General features: G+C 35.5%; 1 protein-coding gene across 2 annotated transcripts in view; it reads left to right on the top strand.

Annotated features, from left to right (window-relative positions):
* UCHL3 (ubiquitin C-terminal hydrolase L3) overlaps positions 1–26,946 on the top strand; it is a 41,485-nt gene extending 14,539 nt beyond the window's left edge. For both annotated transcript variants that reach the window (XM_062576071.1, XM_062576082.1), the window contains 3 exons: positions 21,386–21,461; positions 23,932–23,990; positions 25,149–26,946. In XM_062576071.1, coding sequence (XP_062432055.1) covers positions 21,386–21,461; positions 23,932–23,990; positions 25,149–25,232 — 219 coding nt within the window. In that variant the 3' untranslated portion in view covers positions 25,233–26,946. The remainder of the gene's footprint in view (positions 1–21,385; positions 21,462–23,931; positions 23,991–25,148) is intronic.

Genomic DNA, 26,946 nt, shown 5'->3' with positions numbered 1-26,946 from the left:
AGTTGTTGGTCAAAAATCAGGACTTTGAATCAAGTAGCCTTGGGGAGGAGGAAGAAAAGACTTTAAGCATTTTAGTCGCTAGATTTCTTAAAATCTTTTCAAGCTTTATTTTACAATAAAAGTCTCAGTAATAGTATTTTTAATGAAAAATGAGATTTTGATGTTGCAAATTCATAGCTTGAACTGTAAGATCCATAGTAATCATACAAATAGAACAAACATTTTTATAAAAGACTGAAAAGTTTCATTTCAGGAAAGCAAATAGTGCAGTACGTGGTTTACTGTTGTGTATATGCTGTTTGTATATAAGAATTATTTAGGATAAATTCCTATTAATGCATATAGTTATAAGCTTTGATCTATAACAGATTGGATAGTGTTTAAAAAATTCTTTCTAGGTTTGGAAGGAAAGATTCTTGCTGTGAAGCTTAATCAATATTAGATAGTGCTCCTCTATGTATGATAAATTCATTACTATTTTGTGTATAAAATCAGTCTGTTCTCTGCACTGCGCTTTGTCATGCATTATCAAATATGGGCACAAAGGCTCAATTAAATTTTGACATACGGCAAGATCTGTGTGACACCTTTATTTTCATTGAGCTGGAAAGTTAAGACTTACAGAAAACTGCATGCATGAATAACTGACCTTTGAAGTTTTAGGGAGGAGTGATGTTGTTGTTGTTGATGTTGTTGTGGAAGGAGTTTTTTGTTTGGAACTTGGCAGGGGGGCATAGTTTTGTTTTTTTGTTTAGAGGGGTAAATAGATATTGAAGTTCCCCCAACAAGTCACTTATGTTGAGGCAATTTTCTGTCTTTCTGGTTTAGATTTCAGTGTTTCTGCCACCAAAAAAAAAAAAAAAATGGTTAGATTGTTGTTAACATTCTCTCTGGCAAGAGAACTATGCTATTAAATATATGTATATTATATATAAAACTGTCTTCTGCACACTCCAGAAGAAAGCAAAGCAGATTTTTCTCCTCTAAGGAGTTGGCAGCAAGACCTTTTCCTCTGTACAGGAGGAATTGCTTTAGACAAAAGCAAAATTATTTCTAAGCAAAATGAAATACATGAAACCTGAATATGCCAGTAAGTATAACTGAGAGTTGGGGTGAGTTAATCTCCTATTCTTGTTCCTGCCAGTAGTACATTTTGAATGTTATTGTATACCTGTTCATGAAATGTGAAAGGGACTGATGCACAGTATGATTACTATAGGCAGATGTTACTGTATTACTATAGGCACATCATTCGAAGAGTAAGAACTTGTCCTGAAGGACAAGCTGATAATGTCTAGCACTTTTGGAATAAGAGAGATCTAATTTGTCTTGCGTATCTGTTATTTTTAGGATAACTTTCCTGGGAACTGAAACTGCCTTTCAGAACACTGGAAAAGAAAGTATCTGCCTTCCTATGTCTTTGTCTTTTTTTTTTTTTTTTTTTTTTTTTTTTTTTCCTAGAACAGTGAGGGCATTTTGCACAGAAATCCTTCCTTTGGATAAAGTAGCTTAAGTAATTGCTTAATGACAGAAAGTGCCATAGCTTTCCAAGCAGAAAGTCTTTTCCAGGTGTCTAACAAAATTGAGAGTTAATATCTGTAGGCCTGCTATTCTGGCTTGGGTGGTTACTGAGATCAGCCTGCTCTCTGGGTGGTTTGGTGCCTCTAGTAGGTGATGTGTACTAATATCCATGCAAATTCTTCTGAAAATGTTGTTTAAACTTAACAGTATTAGGGCACAATTCTGAAAGCAGGGTGTGTGGCAGTCAGATGTGCTGATTTGGTTAAGAATGGACACAGCTGCTTTCAAGATGCTGCCTTTCCTCTTTCCCCATACAAAACACAGCATCACATATTGATCTACAGTGTCATGAGATGAAAGTAAAACTTTCTGAAATTTTGAGATGTGGAAGTTAAAAATAGCGAAGAATACAGACAGGTTTTCATCTGATAATATTTTTGTGTGCTGTGATTTCTGAGTTGATGCAGATGACGATTCAGTCTTTAATGCTGTAAGTAAATCCTTTATTTGTTGATTGCTCCTGACAGTCTCACTAAATCTTCAAGCATTTTTTTTAAATCATCTCAGTAGATTCTTGATTTTACAATATGCTAGTCGTTTTTCTGCTTTTACTTCTTGTGTGGGGGTATTTCAAACCTGGAAATAAAGCGAGTCTACCTAGAAATAGAAGGTTAGAAATAAAACAAGTAAAATGATTCTATCTTTCCAGTATCTATGCATTTCATCTATTCATTTATCTGATTAGGACTTAGCTCTGTTTTAGAATAGTCTGTAATCAGACCTATATTTTATTTTATTTTTCTTTGTCTTAGAAGTGCTATTAAAAAGGTATTTGGCAGGATATTAGTATTAAGGGCCTACCAGAGTCTGCATTCCAATTCAAGGCCTGCCTGGATGCAACCCCATCTAACATGCTTTAGGTGACTCTGCTGAGCAGGGAGGTTGGACTAGATGATCTCCAGAGGTCCCTTCCAACCTTACTGATTCTATGATTAGTGACTGCTTGAAGAGAAGAGTTAGTGAGATTTATCACGGTGTGCTCTATTTAGGTGAACTATTAAGATGAATTGCTAATCAAATGGATTGAAGCTGACAGATGCAGAATGTTCTGCCTTGATGGATGCTTTAAGAAGCTCACCAAGTTTGATAGTTATGATTCGTTTGCTTAAAGGAGGTTGTGTGTGTAGCCATTTTGTATAATTTTTGGTAACAAATTCAAAAATTTTTGCAGGCAAGCTATAGACTGGATTAGAATTGAGTATTTTTTCTTTAATCAAAATACTTGATGTTTTATTTAAGTTCCCTGAGTTATTGCTGAACTGCTTCCATCCTTTCTTGTGAATAGAGAAGTCTGTCTTTTGTTGTTTTTTCAAAGATCATATTTTGAGGATAAGTGCGCTTGTCATTGAACTAATTTTCTTCAGATTTGCAACTCAAGTGTTGTTAACTTGAGCTTCTCCTGTAGGCCAAATTTTAGGCTGCATTTGAATCCAGTTCTTTAAGACTACTGAAATCTGTAGCTCTACGACTTATTTTTCTGTTGGAATAGAAGAAATAATACCTGTAGCACTGCTTTATCTGTTTTTCATGTTAAAAATCTAAGTCTGTTTAAAGTTTACTTTAGGCTAGCCAAGAGTAAGATCTATGAATATTTTGTTGGAGAAGCATAGTGGTGGTCTCAGGGTTTTTTTCCCATGGTGATTTGATGCTGGTCCCATGTTCAAGTGCCATTTTGAATGAGGGCAGCTGAATGTAAGATTCTTCTCATAGTCTTTCTGTTCAAGGTTTATGCTGTTAAAACTTACACTTTCTCAAGTGGCAGGTATTTCATATTTAAAGCAGCCAAAAAAGGATCTAGATCTTAAAGACGAAGCTGGATAGATGCAGTAGCATAAGGCCAGGTTTTCTGGTTTCAGATTTCAGCTGAAGCTAGAGAAATTTTTTTTATCCTTTTCTTTGACTGTTGATACTTTTGTTAGAGATAACTATGCTCTTGGGAACAAAAAAAGAAAACTTTCTTTATGTGCCAGACTGCTACCTTTTTAGACTATATCTTTCTCTTTTCTCTATGCTAACCCCCAAAAGGCAGCTATTCATGAAGGTAGAATAGTTGTCAGCTACTCAAGATCCTTTGGCTGAAGTGTCATTTAGTCTTTCATGGTTTTTTGCTGGGCATGTGCTTGTATTTATAATATTTAAGATGTTTGAAAATGTGGAGAATTACAAACTATTTCTTTGCAGAGCTGCACAAGCCTTTTAAGCTTATCCTTATTGTCACTTTTTATTGAGCAGTATTTTTATTCTTTCTGTTTCCTCAGAGTTCAGTCTTAATTTTTCATGCACTCTTAAACTTTATTTAAAGAAAAATAAAGGAGTATAGTCTGTGGATGCTAGGTAAACAGTTAATTTATAACAAACATTAATGAAAGAAAATTGTAGCAAAAAGGGGGGAAATAGCAATTTAGATTGTATACTGACCAGGGTTAGGTTGCTCTATCTCCTTTGTCATACTGCCTTGGATTACTTTCTTTCCGGACAATCATAGTAACTGGCTATTATCAAATAACAGATCAGAAAATCTGAGGGGGGAGTTCTGTGAAAACAGGCAATTGTTTTGATACAGTGAGAGGTGATTTTCAGGTTTATAGTCTTCTGCAGAACAAATAGACCTTCTGAATTTAGCGTTGGAGAGAAACCTAAATTTTTATCCTCCTCCCCTTACTTTGATTAATAATTAAAGGTTACTTTATAGTTTTCTGGGAGCAGAGGAGGAAAATGCATAGTTGCATGCTACAGAAATAAACCAGTAGAAATTGTTTAAATCACTTACTGTGGTAACCTGAGAACAGTTATTCCACATAGAAAATAAAACCTATACTGATACATTATTATAGTCTAACATTAAAAAATAATTTCAAGTGAGTAGCGAGATGTTTTGTTCTGCTCTTACTACTGACATCCACATCTGCTTTGTAAATATACTTCATTACAGCTCAAGTCTAAGGTATGGAAAATGGAAAACTATGCCATATGAAGTACTTTCAAAAAGACTAATCAGGAAGTCTTATCTAGAGAATAGTCTATACTCAGTCTCTGCATTTGTAAAGACTTTGAAATATTTAACTCATTTCCCTATGGGTAACAAGTGTTTGAAGTTTTTAGACAGCTGTGTGTGACTGTGGCAGCTTATATCAATCTGGTCTGAATTTTCAGGTTACCTAAAATACTTTCTGTATTTTACCGACTTCCTGAACCAGCTCATCCTATGATCTCATAGGAGCTAATGCCGGCACAAAGATGTTACAAGTACATTTCTGGGAAAACAGAAAAGGAAACTTAACAGCCTAGGCTTAGATTGGTTTTTACTGTTGAGGACAGCAATAATTCAAATAGTTGTGGTGTTAAGTAATTAACAGGCTATGTTGTGCAATGTCAGGGTATCATTAACTGCTGACACATGACTCTCCATATCACTTTTTGTTTTAAAGTTGAAATAGTATAGCCAACTTTGTCTTGTGGTACTTGTGGCATATGGAAACACTTCTGTGTTTGAGATTACATTTTTTTGGGATGGGAGTTTCAGTGTAGTTTATACGTTAAATGCTTAGCAGAATGTGACTTGGTAGTCCATATCCTTAGGAAGTTTACTGCTTTAAATGCTACTGTACTGTAGCTCAAAACAAATCTAATGTTTCAACCAATGAAATAAATACAAGTCAAATGGCCACTTGAAATACCTGTGTATTTGCTGTAGGTTAGTGTTAAGAACTTGAAGCATCAAAATAAAAGCTGTTAGGAGCAAATTAGGAGCTCTCGGGTTTCTATTTTTCTTTTCCTTCCTTAGAAGCTATTAAGAATATCAAAGTAGGTGAAGTTTAACTTAGAGTGGTTCAGTCACTAGTTATTACGGATGACATAAGAAAACAGAATTGTGTTTTACATAAAAATGTATACATTTATATACATTCCATTATGCCAGCTAATTTGGGGAGCAGAGAAAATACTGCCTTTGATTCTGTAGCTTCCCACTTGTTCTTTTTTAATGCATCCATATACCACCAACAACTTCAGCTACAAGAACTATATATGCTCAGCTAAGCGAGGGAAGCTATGAACTGAGTAGTCTGAGGTGCTGCATCTGAGCTGCCACTTCAAATGGAAACAGCATTTTTGTGCCTTGTTGGACCATGATCAAAAATACTGATGGTGGAAAAAAATAACCTTTGAAAATCAAAACTGCTGTTTGACTCTGTCAATTTAAGAGTAATAAGCAAGAACTAATTTGAGATGTGCACAAAACTGAAATACTTGTACACATCAAGATATGTACTTAGATATATGTAAGGTTCACAAGTATGACCAGCAATGTAGCAATGCTTTTCACAAGAGTTTTTTTTTTTTTCAAAAAAAAAAAAAAAAAAAAAAAAGCTACCACAGCTTGATTTCTTCCTTAACTCAAACCATAGCTGCAAACTGTAAACTTGTTTAATATGCCCTGAGAACTGTAATCTTGTTTGGAATGCACTCAGTTAGACTTTGATCACGATAACAGTTGTTAACATTGACTCTGCTTAGTTCTTGCCAATGTGCTCTGTTCTCAGCTGCTGTAAAGCTTGAACTTTCAAAGATCTCTGGCTCCCTAAGGCATTACAATTTATTGTTAGAGATGAAACGTAAAGGAGCTTCCCTTTCACTCATGCCGATAAATAGGGTGGGATTTTTTTTCGAGGTAGTCTGTGTTTCTTGATGCTTCTTCTGAATAATACATACAGTCTTGTAAAGAAATGGTTGTATCTCAGGAGAATATAAAATCAATTATAACTTTCTAAAATAACTTTGTCTAGTTCAGCATTACAGAACAAGCATCTACTTCTTTCCCATAAAGGAGATGATGTTGCCTAAAAATATTAACTGTAGGTTTTACTTTCACACAGCCTACTCAGTGAAAAGTATAAGAATGAACTTACTAGAAAGCTCATGTAAAATACTTTGGAAGTTGCATTTGGTTAGTCGCTTGATTCATTGCATTGCCTTGTTAGTTCTGTGTCAACCTGAGACATGCATCAGTCTGATTTCTATACTCTATACTGAGCAAATAACTAATAGGGTGTTAAGTTATTGCTCTGAGATGCTGTTTTGAGTCTTATGCTTAACTGTAAAATCTGTATAAACAAACTCAATTCTTAGGATGAAACAGACCTATAGAGGATATTCAAACCCATAAAGCAGCTCATTAATTAAAAAAAAAGTATGCAAGAAAAAAACATAAAGTAACAATGTTTTTACCATTTTGCATCCTACATCTCTGTCAACCAACTGCCATAAGTTCTTTTGCATCTCCAGCCCATAACACTTCAGTGTTGTCTCACACTCCGTATGTAAGAGGTAATAAGTAGCAAGTTCCAGCTGTGTGTTTGTTCACTGATGTTTCAAAAGCTGTTCAAGACAGCTGAATGAGTTTATACTGAAGCCTGTTCCCTCAGACAGGAGAGAAACTAATCTGGCTCTCCTCCTTTATCCAATCAATAAGTTTGAAAAAAACAAAACCTTACAGGAACTTAGTAAAATGATAACATTAAAGATAATACTATGCCCAAAGCTAGTCAGAGAGCTGAAATTACTTGGAGACTGATGTTAGTTTCCTTAAGGAAACATACTGAAAATATGATAGTTGGTGTGCAACACTGCTCTTCAATTTGTTAAAGAAGCATATATAAACTAGTCAGTTAATTTAAATTTTGCAGAGCTCCCTAACCTTTGAAATTTTGTAGTTTTTGCATCTCCACTAATTTTTGATCACAGAAGTCACCATTGTGATAATCTAGCTTGATTTTTGCCTAGCATGGGCCATAGCACTTACATTCAGATCTTCAGAGGGAGATTCTTTTGAGAGCATCTAATAATGTAAATTATAAGTAACTTTGGAAATGATTTTTTGGGGGCGCTCTGATCTTTGGTATTTTTCTTGGTTTAGGCTATGTCTTAACCCGTGTGTCTAGCCAAGTATTACTCTCTGGATCCTTTCCATTCTTAATTATGAATTAAATTGATATGGAGAATACTGTAAAGACTTTCTGTTTATTGGCTGCAGAAACACTAATTAAACTTACAAGCAAGTTGATCAGCTGGCATATGCAGCCTGGTTCAGTTAAAAAAAAAAATGTTATCCAAGTTCTAATATATATTAATGCTGACAGTTGTAATATTGACAAAAGAAGCAGATCTGTAAACAGTGGAATTCATGAACCTTGAGTTCCTAAGAATTTACATGTGTAAGTTTGTTACACCTATTGAAGTTCTAGTTAGAAACAAGGCTTTTCCTGAAGTTGAAATATTCATAATATCTATTGCTCGTGTGAATTTTGTGGTGTATTGTTGTAATGAGCTCATGAAGCAGTATCTGATTCTGTGGAGCACTCATTTCATATGGCAGCTCTACCCTGCCTACCTGTTTTTATAAAGGCTGCAGGAACTTGACATCTCCTGAGACTTTGCTGCCATCACCAAAATAGCTTAAATTCTGCAAAAAGGTTGAAAATTCGTGAGAGGAGGAAAATGTTTTCAGACTCTGAAGCATGGATTTAATTTGTGTGGGGAGAGAAAATGGGACAGTGACTTCTAAGGAGGAAAAAAAAAGTATGTATTCTGAATTAAAATGTAGACGCTGCATTTAAACAGTTGGGAGCAATTACTTCGGCAAAATGCATTAAAAAAGGTAAGGGGTGGAGAAGACAATATTAAGTACAGTTTTTACTAATATAATCTTCAGACTAAAACAACTCTTTTGTAGCCCATATAGCTGGAAAAGTTACACTTTTTAATGTTAGTCCAACCTTCCCCTAGCTCTGCTACTGAGTTTGTAGTATGCGTATTGTGTAACCAGTCCACATATGCTCAGTTTGTCGGGAGGAGTTATTGGATACTCACGGATCTACTCAGCTGAGCATATGCAGAACACGCAATCGTGTGGCAGTGTCTCTGATCATAGGGATGTTTACGCGACTAATTCTGGAAGCAGAGTCCAGGGCTGACAGTATGGTACCTCCTTCTGTTTCCCAAGTGAGTACCCCAGGAACTGTGGCATGCAAGCAAACCTCCCTTCATCTCTCCCATTCAAACTGGTCTTTCTTCCTACACAGTGGCACAACATCAGAATGGAGGGAAGAAGATAGTCCCTGTCTCAGTACAGTTTATCAGCTTATAGATAGGGCAGCCTCCTTTGAGGGAGGTAGCATGGTCTTGCCCTTTCCAATGAGATGGTGCCCTGAATTTGAGCCCCTGAATGAATTTTTGTAACCACTAGCAGATTCAATGTTAAGCACTATTTCTACTTGCAAATAAACAGTTATGCAATGGCACTTTAAGTGTAGTCCTGTCAGGCCTTCAGTGCATTAGACATGGACCAGGATATTTTGCTAGCTTGAGTTCCTCAAGTGAGATGAGCAGACAGATGCCCTGTTTTTAAAGTCTGACAGGTCTAGGCATGAACTGGGTCCTGAGCTATTAAGCACTATCGAACTTGTGTGCTTCTGGGCATGCAAAGAGGCACAGCCCTTGGTGCCTGAGGAACTCTGTAGGTGTTTCTTGATCTTAGTAAAATGGCTTTAGGACTTAATAGCAGGTATACCTAGGAATGAGTTCTGGGTTGAGGTAGAAGTTAATTGCCTGAGCTCCTTTTTTTTTGTTTGTTTTTGTTTGGTTTTTTTTGACTGGCTCCATGGAATTTAACTTATTCATAATGAATTTTAACTTTACAAACTATCAACTTAATATACTTGCTGCCACATATGGTAATAACATGCAATTCTATATCTGGGTTTTTTGTTTTACTGCTTCAGCTGTTTGACGTGCTACAGTGTACACCTGTGATCTTACATTATGAAATTAATCTGTAGTTCTCTTTTGACTGTAGTAACTAGCCTTTAATGAGTCTTGTTTGAATAGTGTCTATAGTTACAATTGTCTTTCCTGTTTTAAATGTGAAATGTAGTTCTTGCATTTCCAAATTCAGGATACTAGAATATTAAACTTAATTTCATATTAATATTGAAAAATAATTCTGTTTTTGTACATCTAATAATCAATTGAAAATGATACATCCTAATTTATGCTTATTACTCAAGCAGTAGATATAAACTAACTTTGAATGAAATTTTATGGCTATTGCAGCCATTATAATTAGACAGAAGTCCAGCAGTAACTTTGCCTTGCTAGAATTCCTACATACTGTCGAAACTTCACTCTTAAAATGTAAAAATACCTTCTCAAGGAGAGGAACTTTTTTTAAGCCTTGGTTGATGTTACTAGGGGACCTTCTAACATAGGAAGCAAAGGATGATAAAATTCCATTCATTGAATCTCAAAATGAGGGAAGATACTGACCTAGAAACAATAAATAGTTTTAGTTTATTCCTGGTGGTGGCAGATTGCATTCTAAATTTAATTTTGAGAATAGTAAGTCCTTTCTGGTCTCAGTATTAAGGAGTATTTAACATTCTCACTATTTTAACGAAATTAGTCAGAAATTAAATAAGTACAATCATTAAGGATAGTAGAGGTTCAGGCATTGTTTTTACACAGCCTTTTTGACTTTTTTACCATATTTAACATCTTTCAAAATAATTGGCCATCCTTGGAATATGAAACAAATCTTAAATTTGGTAGTATTCAATTTCTCATTCATAGTCTCATGTTAATTATGCTAAGAGTGCTAAATGATGATTTTTCAGGACAAAAGTATACAGTTGAATAGTTTCCTATCTAAGGAATGTACCAAAGCCAGGATAAATTCCTTCTCAAGCTTTTTGGGTTCCCCCCCCCCTTTTTTTTTTCTTTTGCTCTTTCTAAGTAAACAGTTATTGTACTTGCAGATTCCAGGAAGACTAGCAATCTCACCTATTTTGACAGCAGAAACTTGCAAAATTGTAAAACTTAATATAGTGTTCAGATCTAGATCTATAGTCTCTAGATCTCTATGGATCTATAGATCTTGGCTTTTATTGTGAACCTTCCAGTTAGCAAGACCCTTAGATTTCTGTCTCACAGCATGTTCTAATCTTACAGGCTCCTCTTGTCTGTAGGGAGGTCCAAGGACTGAAGACTTCTAGGGGCAGCATTTTGTGAGTCATCTTTTAGAACTTTCTTAGGCATGCTGAGCATAAATAGCATGAGCCATGTGATATTTTATCCAAATGCAAAATGCTTCATTTAAAATCCGTTCTTCATGTGAAGAATTTGGAAAAGACAAACCTTCAGTAGTAAAAATGAAGTATGATAGCCCCTGAACTCTTCTAAGTTTCTCTGACTCTAAGAAGTATTGTCATTGTTAATTTCCTCTTTCTTCATTTTTTTTTTTTATGGTTACATTTAGGGTTTAGATTTTTTTGGTGTTAGAACTAATTTCTGTGGAATTGCTGAGATCTAGGAATAGATCAGAATGCTTGAAAATCCTGTTTTACATGAGGGTCTAATAGAGAACTGCCTAACATGGACAAAACTGTTCTAGATGTGTTACAAGGCCTTATAACAGTTCATGCATGCTTACCTCTGAGTTCTGTAGTTGTTCCTGTACTTCATGCTTATTCTCTGTGAAGAACTCCTATCTGTGTCCTTTAAGGACAACAATATAAAAGCAGAAAAAAATACTGCCTCAGTCCTGACAGGAAATGGAAAAAAAAAATCACATAGGAAAGAAGATAAAAGGCTTCAAAAATAATACAGAAAATATTTATTTTGACTGGCACTTACTGATTAAATAAAGTAAAAATTATTTTTTTCAGACAAGCTATCTAATACTCAGTTTCTGTAGTCTACAATTGTCCCATTGAGTGCATTGTTGGACATATCTTGTGGAACTGCAGTTTCTATTCTGCCTACATAATTTTAATGAATTCACAAGCAGCTGGCAGATCTCAGTGAAACTAGGTGGAATATCATTGCTGAGTAAGTATGCTTTTCTAATAAGGCCTTGCAAGGATTAGTTCTAGGACTTGTACTGTTTAACAACTTCTATCAGTGGCACAGATACATAAAAGTACAACTCAATCTGCAGATAAGGTAAAGATCAGGAGACAGTAAATTAATTGTGAACACAAGCCTTTGACACAGGACAATTTGGATTGCACTTCAAGTTAGCTTCAAACAAAGCTGGATTTTTCTGAAGTCAAATAAAGGCCATAATTAGCAGAAGAGATGATGAACAATGTGTGAGAGAGGTGAGGAATTTTCTGAAAGATGGAAGATGACAGTGGGGATTTTATGAGCTGAGAGGAGAAAGTTTTGGTGGATGATAAGCTGAATGTGAGACCCTGGTTTGATGTCATGGCTAGAAGGACTAACATAATCCATTATTCTCATGTTCATTAAGTAAGATTAGCAAGGTTGCCTTTTTTATTTAGCACTAGTAGGGTTAATGTATCTCAAACTATATGAAAACATTACTTACTGGTTCTGTAGCAGTAGACAGGATTGATTGAAATTGTCTTATTCTGATTTTATTTTGGTAGTCAATAAATCATAAGCTTGACTTTTTGGTTTTGTAAACATGTTCCAGTTCAAACAAAAGGTGATTGGTCCTGTGGCCCATGTGGGACAGAAGATCAAAACTAAATCATCACAATGGTTCTTTCTGGTCTTAATATATTACTATAGTTTTGTCAGTTGCAACTGAGAGTCATTTTTAATACTTCTGTGGTCTTTCTTCTAATAGTAACTATTTGAATGGTTTAACATAGTCCTACTGCTTCCACGGATACTAAAGGGATCCTGAGTGTTAATGGCAATACTGCCACTGGCCTGCTATTTTAGAAGAATAGGTGAAAAACTTAGGAAGTTGCATACCTCACCACGGTAAGCTTCCCTTTTCTTTGCTATTATTTTATGTTAGAAATAGAACAGTAAAGAAACGCTGAGATCCATTACAGTGATTGATTCATTTGAAATCCCAGAATAGCACAATCTACCTCTCTTAAATTGACAAAAAAAAAAAAAATACTAGTAGTCTTTGTGGCTGTAGACAGGATTGATCACTCTTATCTGTTCTCAACTATTCTTTCCATGAGATGTTATTTCAGTTCACTTATTTTCAGTGAGTTCTTTCTCACTTGCTAGCAGTCTGTCTCTCATATGAATCAGTGAACTTGGGTTCATATTATGAAGTTCACTGGATGTGAAAAACCTCTAGCTTATCTGATGGTAAACTTCAGATATGGACCATGTCTTTACTTCTCTTCATTGCTCTCTTATCTCATTCAAATCGAACGCATTCTTTGTTATTTTCTGTGTAGGCTTTATCAGTTAAAGCACAGTGTAATGAACAGTGGACATCTTTGCAGTTGCCTTTTTAGGTATGTTAATTCAAGTTTAAGTGGGCTAAGTATGTTCTTTTTTAATATTTATGTAGTCGTCATCGTCCTCGCTGTCTTCACCACCATCCTCATCGCAGCCTCAGGTTAGCCACAGCAGAACGAAGGCTTCACCATTGTGTCACTCTGCATCCCTCTCCTGGGCCAAACGTAATCATGTAGGTCCTGCAAAAGCTACCAGTCCTTCAGTTCGTCTCCGTCGTTGGCGGCCCTTGATACGCCTTCCATCTGTTGGGCTTCATTCTGTTGTAAGTGTAGTCCATCTTCAGTCTTTTCTTACTCTGACATGACTGGCATTCTGCCACGTAACGTTCAGTCTTCAGGGCATCATTTTTTTTGTTGGGGTCTTTTCTCAACCATTCTTGGAGGTTTTCTTTCTCTTTTCTTTCTACCGTGTTGGAGAGCAAAAGTACATCACTCCATGCTTTGCTGTCCAAATATTTTTTGATTCAACACATGTACCAGATCATTTTCAGAGCATAGATGAAGCTTGCTGTTCATGAAGTGGCTTTTTTTTTCCCCCATAGGCTTTACATCCAGCCTCTTCACCTCATCTTCATGATCTCTCATTTGGATCTTCTAAACCAAGGGGCTTCTAATTCTTTGTCATATCATATTATTTCTTCTGTGTTTGAGACCTGGTTTATGTTCTGGTATCCCAAACCTAGGCTCATTTTCTTCTGTTCTAAGTCTTGCTTAATAGTCCCTTGGTGTTTTGCTAAAGGTGAAGTGTTTTCTGTAATCTCAAGGGGCTGGCTTACCTTCTTACTTGATATTTTTTCCTTTATCCAGTTTCTAAAACTTACCTTCTGGTTGAAGGTGAAGACATTCTAACAGATAGCTTTTCATCAATTACTATACTTACCTTTGTTTCCGGTGAGTAAAGGGAAAAAAAGATTATCTTGGAAAAAGCAGGGAAAAAATAACACATGCACACAGTAGCTAATATTTCTAAACTGCACTATGACCACCATCAGAATCACTAAACTGAAAGAATTCTTTCGAGGGATTTCATGTTACTTTTAAAGTCATAACTCTTTCAGTATGCACAAAAAATCTTGATATTTAGAACTGAATGCTCTTAGAAGTAAAATTTGGACAATATTTTTTTTTTTTTTTTTTTGTAACAACTATGTTTCTGTTTTTTCGCTAGAAATTCCTATTTGAGGAATATGAATTTTTTACTGAGGTGAAACAAGTATTCTGACTGATCCAAATAATTTCCTAGTGTGTACAGGTCTGTCTTTCTAGAAATTCTTAAGACTTAATATATAATTACTATTAAAAACTAGTGTCAAAATACTTCCATTTCTGTTTAGCTTTTATATCTTTATCAGGATAAGTATTTCAAGATGAATCTTTTCCCAGCCACCTTTCTCTTCATATGAATAATAACTATTATAAAGTGCCTAGCTAGGAACAGTGATGTTATTGTTTAGGGCTAGCTAAGTAACTTTAGATTTTAGGAAATACAGAGCTAAAAATGGTCTTAAGTTCTCCCCAACTCATGCATTTTTTTTGACTGCCTTAAACATTTTTTGCTGTGAACATTGGCAAACCTCTGACACCTTACCAGGGGATTCTTTGTTTGTTTAGCAAAACTTTGAAAATTCTACCATGTTACGTTTTTGTGATTTGAAATTGGGATCTTGTATGAATATGAAGTATAGAAGCTTGATGTTAACAAAAGACTTGATGAGAAAACTTTTGATCTTGGGATTGACTGCTTATAATAACTACATTAATAGATTGAGTTTACTGAAACACTAAGTCAGTCATGACTTAACCAAGGTTGGAAGTTACAGTAAAGTCTATTGTGATAGACGATGAATGTTTGCAAGTTGCAAGTCTTTTTTTTTTCTTATTTAATTCTGAGTATTTCTAAACAAATAGTTATCTATTAGCAGTGAATATTTGTTTGGAATACTTCAAATTATAATTTCATTCAGAAAATAAATGGTCTTCAACATAACTGTCTGGCAATACAAAAGCTTGCTGCCAAAACTGGTTTTAAGATACTACTTGTTAATTCCACTTAGACTTATCTAGCAAATATTCTATTTAGGAAAGATTTATCACTGAATACAATGTACAGTCTGACACTTACTGGTAGCTGAAAGGTTATTCCTGTCTTTACACTTTTATACAGTGTACAATCAAAAACACATGAACTGTATGTAAATTAGTATAACTTTGAAAAAATTGGCATTTGTTCATGTAAGTGATCTTAGTTGGTTTAATTTGGGGGGTAGAGCATCTTTACCTTCAACCTTTGTCCTACCTCTGCCCCTAAAACATCATGGCTTCAACAAATTAGTATTACTATGGAACTGATTGTTCTGCTACACATACAATGCAGCTACATTGGCTGGAGTATTGTATAAAAATGATTTAGCATTGCTTTTATTCAGAATCCTATGCATTTAATTACAAGGAGTGGAAAAACATTCTGTACATTGTTTAAAATAAAACTGAACTTCTTTATTTACGTAGAAGAAAGGTATTTATAACTACATCGGACAGATGGTAAATTTCTTCAAAATTGAGAGCAAAAGTCAATGGTGGTAGTCTGACTTTCTGCTTCTTAAATACAACTCCTTTCTCTTCTCAGAAGACTACTTTGACTTAATGAAGTCTCCAGGTGGCTAAAGGCATGTAACAGAGAAAAAAACATTGAAAATACTATACTGAAATATTCTATGCAAACTTGATGATGTTGCAGTAGATACAGTGAGTTTTTAAGCTACAGATAACAACAGGTTTCATTGTTGTTCACCCTTCCTCAACCCACGTTATCCCTTATTTTTCTATATCATCTGTTCTTTTGGTTTAGAATCTCTACTTACCTTGAGATGATCTTGCTGCCTTTTATAAGTCATGGTAATCTCCTAATTCTGTTGTCTTCCTCACACTTCTCAAATGGGAAAACATGCTGTTTTTCATCTTGGCTACTCAACCTTTAATTTCTGTGTTGGACTGAAGTTGCTGTTTTTAAAAACAAGAAACAGCTGTTTAGCTTAGCACACTGCTGAATAATCTTCCTGAATCTAAATGCTCTGGGCCTCACCTCTGGATTTCAGTTTCTAATTTGACATCTTCCCATTCAAAACCAAATGCTTCCATCCAGCAGCTTGGAATCCTAGCTAATTTGGCACTTGCATGTGCAAGTGGGGCATAAAGGAGTTAATGAGCTTTAGAGGGACAGCATGGTAGAAAAATACAAGACAACACTTGGCAAAGGAATCTCATATCCATTCTGTGGGTCAGCAGTCCCAACTGGATAGTCCTTTTGCCCCTTTCTTTTGTAAATTTTCTCCTGTAGTCTGGACAAGAACTACACTGGTCTCAAGTAAGTGCTGTGTGCACATTAGGATGTGAAGCTCCAGAGCCTTCCAGATACAGCCAACTTACTGCAGCATATTGAGTGTGAATAGTGATGTCCCTGTTCAGTGAGAAAGAGCCAGAAATAGTCTTGCTGAAACTTGTGATCATCATTCCAGTTGTCGTTATTTTAATTACAGCATTTTAACCATGTTTCAAATACCTTTGAGTCAGATAAAGGAAGTTTGCTGAAGGATAGTGTCAGTATGTTGTGTACTTCAAAATGGAAAAATTACAAAGACCTAATCTACCCCATGGGAATTGCATTGCCTTCCTTTTTTACTTCAAAATTCACTGAAACCAAACCAACCACATCTAACATTCTCTTGTGTAAATGTGTATTTGAAAGGGTTTTTCTTTTTCGCATAACCCCTTGTGAGTAAAACTGTATTTAAGCCTCTGACTTTTTTTTTTCTGCCTTAGACTTAGTAGTTATTTTTGTCTTGATCTTTGAATTTGATGCATCCATATCTTTTCACTCCTTAAGGTTTTGCAAAATTGTCGTCTTATCAGTCTTTACCTATTTTTTTCCAGAATCTGAGACTCTTGATGCCAGTCTTGACTTACACAACTTTGTTTTGTTTTGATCACTGCCTGGATATCTGTAATGCAAAATATTCTTCTAAAATGGCTTGAGATTTATTGCTTCACTTTATTCTCTCAAAGGCAAGCGTAAGGAAATAATTAGTAGATAAGATTCTACTTTCTGAAGAAACTTTCTGAAATCTGTTACGTAATATTGAACCTGCTTTTATATTGTGGTCCTTCAGTAAAGTTATAAGCCGATTGAGGTGAGCATTGCCTAGTGTATCTGTGGGAGCAAGACAGAAACATTTTCCCCCAGTTGCATATTTTTCCACCAAAATGTGTTTTTGGGACAAGACACCAACTCTAGATCAAAGTGGATAAACAATTTTGTCCTAAACTAGTAACATTTTACGATGAAAACTTTTCAGATGTATGAAAATTGAATAGTTACTTTTAGATGATAAGGGTTTGAATATGTTAGGAAGATGAACTGTATAGGAGACGAAGCGTACTTTATTAGACCAGTTGATATAATTAGCCTAAGAGTAAACCAGCTTTTGGTCATAAAGTTGTACCATTGGGTTTCTGAAGGTTAATGCAACAGCAAGAATGAAAAATGTAGCTGCTCATGAGTAGAGGACAGCTTGCAGGGCAGTGGTGAAAGGTAAGAACAAGGAATTTCTCAGACTAACAGGAGGTGATATGAATTAATGGGTATTAGCCTGAAATCAATTACTATTGCTGACTGTTATAAAAAGTCACTTTTTTGAATTCAATCTGAATATCCAAGTCAGCAGAGAAAGGTAGTCACATCCTCTGAAAAAATCAAGACTCATTCAGATGCCTTTAGTTTGGTATTCAAAATCAGACAGCACTGCCGCTCTGGTTCTCATTTCTGAGTGCCTTGGAATGCCATTAATAGAGAAGCTTTTTTTTTTTTTTTTTATTAATAAGGGAATGAATGGCGTTGGAAGGCAAAAGGAGAAATAGCTATTAGATATTAAATAATGAAGCAGCACCAGAAGGCTGGAAAGTTGTTCCTTTTAACCTGTGTGCTAAAACATGTAAAGTATGAGATGGATAATCCATGAAGATGCACTGTGCTCTTATCGAGGGTTATCTCAGTAGCTTGAGGACAAATTATGATTAAGAAAAATATTTTTTGGCGTCATCACTTTGACTACTACTTATCTTTTCTTTTAACCAAATCACTTTCAAGTCTGCTGGATGTTAGTTTTGAGAGTGTGTGTGTTTTTTTTTTTTTTTTTTTCCCCTCTTAAACATGTTAAATTGGAAAAGTCATGTCCACTAAGGAGGAAGTTCCTGCGATGTGGGTTATACCAAGACAGAAACCATATGTAAGCCAGCTTATGTAAGCTACTTGAGACTTGTTGTCTTTCTGATCTTTCTGACTTTTTGGTTGGAAAAGAAACATGAATTTTCTTTCAGAGTGCTATAGCTATTCAGAAGACTTGAAAAATGTCCTGAATCATAGAGATTGGTTCCAAATCCTGATCAGAGAATGAATCTTTTCAGACTCATACCTCTCCTCTTCCTGATGGTTCTTCCATGTGATCATTCAAATTTGCTTTTTTCTTTCTGCACATTAAGTTTGGCACTAAGTGGAAAAATCAGAGGAACGGGAGATCCCAATGCATGGTTGATATTGATGTTCTACTGGTCTTTGACAAGAAGAGTGATCAAGAGAATCCTCTGCAGTTGCCCTGAAAATACTACTTAGGGACGAACACATACTTTCTTTTTTTTTTTGTCTTAAGCCTTTATGCAGATTGTTTATTAAAAGCAGAAAACTTTGCCAAAGGTGTAGCTTTTCATGAAAACCACAAAAGCTATCTCCCTGAAGGTGGTAATCACTATTCTTTCCCTCCCTTTGAAATCTAAAATCTGGTTTTAGTACTAGAATTAAGAGCTTCTCAGTGAAATAGAAGTTTGTGTGTGCTGGTGTATGCACACATGCAGGCAAATGGCTGCTTTATTCCCCCAGAGGGGGGTAGGGGGATTCTGAACCTCATTCATCATATGGGAAAGGTTTAATCCAGACACTTGTTTTGCCTAAATCCTAAGCAATATATTTTTATAATAAAAACTTGAGATCAACTTGATGATCCAGACCTTGTTGTCTCTGTGTTTATGCAAATAATTGTCAGTCAAAAATAACCATAATCCTCATTTGCAAGAAATAGATCTTCTTTTCGTCTAATGTAAATATTAAAATACTAAAAAGAAATCACAGATGAAGAAAATTGAGCATGTGATAGAAACTTTAATAATGGCATGGCTCTTTCTTCCCCTGAGTTTGCTCAACTGCCCCCCCCCCCCCAATGACGACTGAGAATTTAAAATATAAAAACAGTATTTCTTACAGGCTGCGTCAGTAACACAATGGAGGTGCATTATCTGGATTCAACAAGCTCAAAAACAGCCATGGCTATATTCAGTAAGAATAGCAATCTTTTAAAATAATCATATTTTTCTTGATGGCTCCACTGTCAATCTTCCAGCTATACATAGATTCAGCATTGAGGACATGCCAAGTACCTATATCTGTAGAAAAGGTGATTATTAAAAGTTGGCAAAGAACAGAGGCCTAAAGCGGTCAAAGGAAACAATTGAGTGTTGGTTTAAATCTGAGCAAAAATAAATGCTGCGAATCAGGCTTGTCCTATAAAAATAAATTCTAATATTTTGAGCTGTCTAGTAAAGTCAGTTTGTACACACATAGTCAGAAGCAAGCTTTTAGGTGTTAAGCCATTTTTCTTCATACAGTGGGACTAACTTGTAGCAGTCTTTCCACTCACTGTGAAGTTTCTTAAATCCAGACTTCCTAGTTAGTAGCTTTGGTGCTGTAGTTTGACACAACTTGATATGTGGACAGCTGCGAAGTCATTGTAAGTGCTGGGATTAGGTGGCAACTTGGGACTGAACAAGAACTGTTTCGCCTGCCTTCAGGCTTTTGTAGCACTGCGGTTTGATGCATCTAAACAGCTGCTGATTGATGGCCCCTTCAATAGTCTGCTCTTTGTAAGTGGCAGAAATCCTCTTCGTTTTCCCTTCTGGGCCCTCTGAAACGCAGTATTTGTCTCTTGCATTTTTATTTGGTCATAGAGATAGATATTGGTGAGGGTGGGGGAAGTTGTTTTTTTTTTTCTTCTTCTTTGTGCCTTTTTTTTTCCTTGCCACACAGGATTTCCGTAAGCTGTGGCCAACTCCTCACTAATGCTGTAGTCTTCAGCATTCTTCATTTGTTGAAGTACTAATTTTAACTTCTTGTCCTTCCCACTACTGTTTTGGCCATTTGCTGTATTTCTTCAACTTGGATCATCTTTTAAAGTCTTTCTTCATGTCCATGAAGAGGGAACTTTAACTTGGTCTTAAAAGCGTGATGTAACTGCAACATTTCACAAACAGTCTTACAGAGTACTAGGTTCCTGGCAAGTTCTTAGGTTCTGAGGTGCTTTAAGCAATTCCGGAAGGCTAAAACTAGAGATTACCATTTAAATATAGAGGAAGAGAGTGCATCAAATGTATTTCCATATGAACCAGTTGCCTGATAGTTTCTTCAAGACAAATTGAGGTGCTTTTTCCCATTTCTTCATATGTTGTCTAACTGTATTGTGGAATATGGACTTAAATGGAGATTGGACAGATTCATGAGGAAATAAAACCACCATTGGCTGTTGATCCCAATGGTAGTGATACAGTGTTTGGCTCAGAAGTTCCAAATCCCCTGAGTAGTGGATGCTGGGAAAGCATACTGGCAGGTGGGCGATGCACTGCATGCCCTGTTGTCTTCTCCTGAGAAAGCTGTTGCTTGGCACAGTTGGCAGTGCAGTACTGAAGCAGATTTTTACCAACTAACCATTTTTGTCATGTCATTTAAATGTGCTGTCCCTGCACTGCAGTGCTTTCTTGATATGCAGCAATGATGCCTATGATATCACCCTGGAATCTGAAACAAATTCTCCGAGGAGTTTGAGACAAATGGAGCTATGTGTATCTCTGATTATTTCCCTTTCTATCTACCTAGTAAGTGTCTTGGGATGGAGGAATGAGAGAACGTCTAGTTCTCTCTACTGCTTGTGAGGGGAGAACCTGTTGACTGTATTACAAGTGACTTGCAAGCAAAATTAATTTGACTAAACAAATATCTTCAGTTTTAAAATACTACAGATTTAGAGTGCAATCCTGCATCGCTTTGTTTTGTTACAGTAGGTGGGTTAGTGAAGGAGCTGCTATTTATATGAGTATGTTTTTAATGCTGATGTATTTGAGTTGATACTACTTGTAATCCAGTAGTGAAAAAGGAAGCTCTTTTGTAAAATAACTGTTGAGAACACTGTCAGATACCTTTTTGAAATAATTCTTATTGATGTATGCATTTGCAGGAAATGTGTTTATATTTCGAAATGTTCTATGGTATGACTTCTGCCATTCTGCATAGAGCCAGAATGCGCTTCTCACTTGCAACTTCCATCCTTCGAATGGCCAGGTGTTTTGTTTTGTGATGATATATTCTAGTTAACTTCATTGTGATGAGAGTTTTAGTGAACACTATGTTTTTTGTTTTGCAGGCACCAAGTATAGATGAAAAAGTAGACCTTCACTTTATTGCATTAGTTAATGTAGGTGGTCATCTCTATGAATTGGGTAAGAATGCTTTATATCCTCCTCTCCATTTGTTTGAAGTAAACACAAATGGTAATCTTGTTCAGTTACTAAAGTTTGCGACAGATTATTTGATTTCTTATTGGGCTTAGGTTCTTTTCAACTGCCTCCTAGGTTTTGTTGAATGGTGTTTGGGGGGTGGGGGAGGAGACTTTCTGCCAAAGAATTAGAACATTTTTCCAGTTGCCTCTTTAGGATTCTTTTTCCACAACACTCTCCCACTCAGATAAAACAGTGCATAATACTAGACTATCTCTGAGTTTCCTTTATTGTTTATGAGGACAGGAAGCAAGAAAGAGTTAATGAACACTTGCACTTTCAGAGAAGAAAATATCGTTGTAGTTATTAGTTGCTTGTGGAAACAATTAATAAACTTTAGGCAACTACAGAAGTGTTAGCTATATTATTAAACAGCACTATAGTTAAAGTTGAAATTATATAGTCAGAATACTAGCAGATATTAATATTCTGCAATTTATTTATTATAGGCTGGTTATTCTCTTAATCTACTTTTTTGTGGTCACTAGATAGTTAACTTCTAAACAGCAGTTTGTTTTTGGCATTACAGCTATTTTTTCCTGTTGTCATATTGTGTAGCACCAAGTTCTGCTCAGATATTTTCTAATGATTCTAATCTTAAACATGTTGCTGGGCAACTAGGTTTTGCTAAGGCACTTCAGAAAGCTATCAAGAATAGGATTTAAAAACTGCAAGTCACTCTGGACTTCCCTGAAGTAATTTTTGCGGTATTTTATGGTGGGAATATTTGCTGTTTCTTTGGATTCAGTACCTTTTTAAAATCAACATGTTAAGCAGTAGCCTTAACAGGGGACAATTAATTGAATCCTGGGGCTTAAGTGATGTGTAAGAAATGCTTATGTTAATATTAAGGGGGATATAAGAAATAATAAGTGATCATTCATGTACAGGAGACAGATTTCTATTTTTCTGTGAAGCTGTATGTGTAATGACAGTGAACGAGATCAAATAGTGAGGCAACTACTGTAGGATGTGATATAAATATTTTATGACAATAAATTTCAAAGCATGTTGCGTGTAATGATGGATGGCTCATTTCTTTTAGCTGTGTGCTATTATTTCCATGTTATCATTGCATTGTGCGTTAATTTGTTCTACTTAAAAGCATACTACAAACAATGATTATCATATTTATGTATTTTCTAATCTAAGAATGATGCAAGAAAAATCACTTTCATTTTCTGCTAATATTAAAAATGAGGCATTTAGCTCAACTGTATTGTGGAAAGCTAATACTGTTTCCTTTGTTCTTAAAATAACTTCTCTCTGTACTAGCGGAAGAAAGTATTAAAAACAAACAAACAAACAAACAAAAAAAAAAACTTGAAAGTAGGAAAATGGGAGAAGGTTTTTCGATTCATTCACTGGCTTCGATCACTGTGGCCAGCAGGTGGGCTTTGGCAGGCAACACACTCTAGGGAACCACATAAATGTGAAATGCTTATGATGTTTTTGCCATAAAAAACATGTTTTCTATAGGCAGATGGAATTAAAATGCCGTTGTGCCAAGATGCATGTTAAAATTCCAATCAAACTTAGCTTGCAACAGTGCAGGGCATTCAGTTCTGTTTCCTGGCATGTTCTGAGGATTTTGCATTGTTAAATCTTCAGTCATGCTTGTTGTGTGAACAAGAGGGTGTTCATTACTATAAATATAAAAGTGTTCTATCATGGAATCTATTTTCAGTTAGGGAGAATGTAGTTTAGACACAATGCCAAATTCAGTGGAGTCTTTGGGGATGGAGAACTCTTCTAAAGAGAGCACTGAGCCAAAAGGGAATCTTTCCTAGTAAATGCTACAAACAAAAGCATTTAAAAAATACTGATGGTAAGAGCATTATTATTTTGCAAAGTAAAGGACGATCTAGCTGTAGCAACTATTTTAAATGCTGTGAACCTATTTAATACCTAAATCATTTGGGTTTTGATTACAGATTTTAAAAAGAGGATAATATTTCAGTTATGCCTTTTGCTCTTCAAACCCTTTAAGTGGTGGGTTTGGTGTTCTCTTCTGGTGATCACGGATTCTCTGATCAATTGTCAAAGACCACAAATCCAGAGCAGTCTGCATACATCCATTAAGAGCGGTTGAAATTGTTCTTCTCTGCTTGAGAAACTAAAGTACTGTACCAGCATTAAAACAATTGCAACTGACAGCTTAAAATATATATTAAAAAAATACTGTAACACTTTATTAAAAACTTCAACAGCTTGTGCATAATGGTATCTTTGAAGTAGTCATCAATGGAAGAGAGACGAGCAGTAGCTGCATAGTATAATTTGTGCGATTCTTTATGAAAAGTGAGGTGGCACTTTTATAAGTAAAGAGTAAAATCTGTTTATTCTTTATTAAAAAAACTTTTCTATTCAGTTTTATAAATGCTTTGTTTAATCCTGTTTTATGTTTCAACAGATGGGCGCAAGCCATTTCCAGTAAACCATGGGGAAACTAGCGACGATTCTTTTCTAGAGGTAGGAATAGAAAACTCTCTCAAATGGTGCTAAACAAAATTCAGACTTATATTTATAGTTCTGTTGGTGTAGAGTGAGCAGGATGGTGAGACAATTATGTTTACTCAGTTTTGAAATGGTTATTTCAGAATGCACATGTTGTGAGAGTATAATAGTATGAAAGCAAGAAACATCTGAAGAATCGATCATAACGATCAGAAGGATTTTTTGTGTGTGCGCTGAGATTTTTCATGTGCTACTGCTGCCTTTAAATTGTGTATGAAGTGAAGCAGTCAGTTTGAAAACTTAATAGTAATTTTTCATTTGCTTTGCTTTTGCTTTATTTCTAGTTTGATAAACGTCATGCTGGACATAAGGTGAATCCGCCTCCAGCACTTTCTGCTTCTTGCCCTTTCTTCCTCCACCTATAATCATTCTCCTTTAGCTTCATGGTTTCTTTTGGTTGCTGCTTTGTGTCAGGAGCTGTTTAGCTGATAAATGAATCCAAAAGGAATACACTTCATTGGGAGAATAAACTTTCATCCCAGTAAACAATGGGGCAATGCATAGATCTGGCCATTAGAGTATCCAGTCTGGATTAGCTTTATGAAAGGAAGAAACCAGAGAAACTCGAAATGAAAGCTCTTACAGTTTAGTAGTGTTGACCTAATCTCTGTAATGTGTGCATGCAGTTTGTGCTTGTTGGGAGGTGGGAGCTGAGTAAAGCTTTTATTCTTTCATATATGTTTTTTTCCCTATTTTCACTGATAACATGTGCTTTCCATTTTGCACCCTAAAGCTAGATGAAGGAATTATTTATAATCTTTCACTTACCCCACACAGTTTAGATTCATCTTGAGACAAAGGAAAAGTTTCTGAATACAGCAGTACTAGTAAAGGCAAACTTGAGTTGCATTTGGAAAGTCAGACGAACAACACATGCCTTTTGGACAAAGTAATATTCAGTAACAAAAGTTGTTGTTAAGGTTCTGTATACGGCTTCTGCTCTCTTCTACTGCCTTTATGAGCACTCTAATCTTGAATGAGGCAACTTGGATCAGAAATACAGTTTAAATAAATTTGTCTCATTAGGAATCCTCTATTTGAAAAGTTCATTTTGGTTGTATCTTATTTCAATTGTTTGTTTGAATAAGTTTTTTTTTCTTTTTTTCCTTTCAGGATGCAATAGAAGTTTGTAAGAAATTCATGGAACGTGATCCAGAAGAATTAAGATTTAATGCAATTGCACTGTCTGCAGCTTAAGCCTTTTCCAGTGGGGCTGATACATCATGATGTATTGTAACAATAAAATTCTTGCCATATGTTAATAGTAGAGATTTTGATACTTCTTAACATGTTTAACTGTAGCACACATGGAATAAACTTTGGATTTGTCCTTGCTATATCTTGCTGCTTGTTCCTAAAGCAAATTGAGTATTTATATACACGCATGCATTTTGTGTAGGACTTCTGTGTGCTGGGGTGTTTTTTCCTCTCAGTCCCCCTTAAAAAATGTGGGAGTTACTGTCTGATATTCCATCTCAACTCTTCAGCATAATAATGATGAGCAAATTCAGAGTAGGATTATTTATATCTAACACTTGGAGTGGAATATGTGGTATGTTAATGGGTAGAAACTTTGAAGTCTAAGGATATCTGCATCTTTCTTTTAGTTAAAATGATACAAAAATATGAGAACTTTTGCAAGTGATTCAGAAGGCAAAGGCTGTTTTTCACTGCATTATTTCTTAAGGCTCCCTGGCTCCATTTCTTTGTTAGCAGAGCTGTTTCTATTTACTGTTGGTGAGCACTAACATTTTAAAACTATCTTATCTTTACATTTTGAATAAAAATATAATTTTTCATTTCAAGCCTAATAACTTAAATAAACTTCCAGAAGCTTTAGTTCAAGCAGTGTTTGCTATTTGTGAAATACAATATAGATTTTTACTGGGGGGGGGGGAAACTGTTGTAGTAATAAACACAAGTTCAAATGCTAGGTCTGGGAAGGGAACACACACAGGTAAAAACAGCAATGTGAGGTATCTTGCATAACGGAAATAAATGATAGGAAAGTTTTCATTAAAACATTCATTACTTACTTTGAATGAAATCTCTAGGATAAAATGAAATAAAATGATAAAGTAATGAATGTTTTAATGAAATCTGTGTAATCATACTTTCTTATCATTTCAGTTAATTGTTTTAATGAAGTCCATGCAATAGGACAAAAAAAAATCATATAGATCTTGATAGCTATGGTGGTCGTGCTTTTTTTCCTTTAGGAATAGCTATTGTAAATTTGTCAGGTGCTATTACTGAATGCTGTGAGATACCCTTCCTCTACGCCTTCCCCTTCACTTGTCACACTGGATCTTTAGGTACCACTGACCAATTTTTATACTTGGCTTTAGCAATGATTTTGAGGGCTAAGCAACCTTACGGTTTATCATTCTTGAAGGGTTTTTTCTGAGATTCCAGAGTTGTTCCTTGACCTGTTGCTTTGAAGGGAAATGATTCAGGTTGGCTTCTAGTCAAGACTGTTGGCAAAAGAAACTGATCCCTTGCTGTCCCAGACTGTGCTTTCACTCTCTATCAATTGTCATTACAGGTAAAATGAATGGGATTATGCTAGAAGCAATCTGGCAGTGTTTTCCTTCTTTGTAGAAAAGAAACAGGACTAGGAGGCTGTTTGTTCACTTCAGAACATCTTTTGCGCTTTAAAGAAAAAGTCAGAGAGTGTCTGTGTGAAAATGTCACCTTGAGAGTCCTCTGACAACAGTCTGTTTTTCCATAAGTGAGATGGTTAGAAAAAGTGAGGGGGGGAGAAGAACACCGAGCTTCTATTTTCAGCATTTTATTTACCTCAAGAAAATTCAGAAAACCTGTGCTACAGAAAACTTGCTTTACATTTCCATGTTCACTAGTAAAGCTCAAACTTCTTTTTTAAATAATAAAAAAGGCTTTATTAAACAGA

Source organism: Rhea pennata, chromosome 1 (genome assembly GCF_028389875.1).
Source record: "Rhea pennata isolate bPtePen1 chromosome 1, bPtePen1.pri, whole genome shotgun sequence".
In the NCBI taxonomy this organism is placed as follows: Eukaryota; Metazoa; Chordata; class Aves; order Rheiformes; family Rheidae; genus Rhea; species Rhea pennata.
The sequence above is the reverse complement of the archived record's forward strand: the minus strand, read 5'-3'. Positions and strand labels throughout refer to the sequence as shown.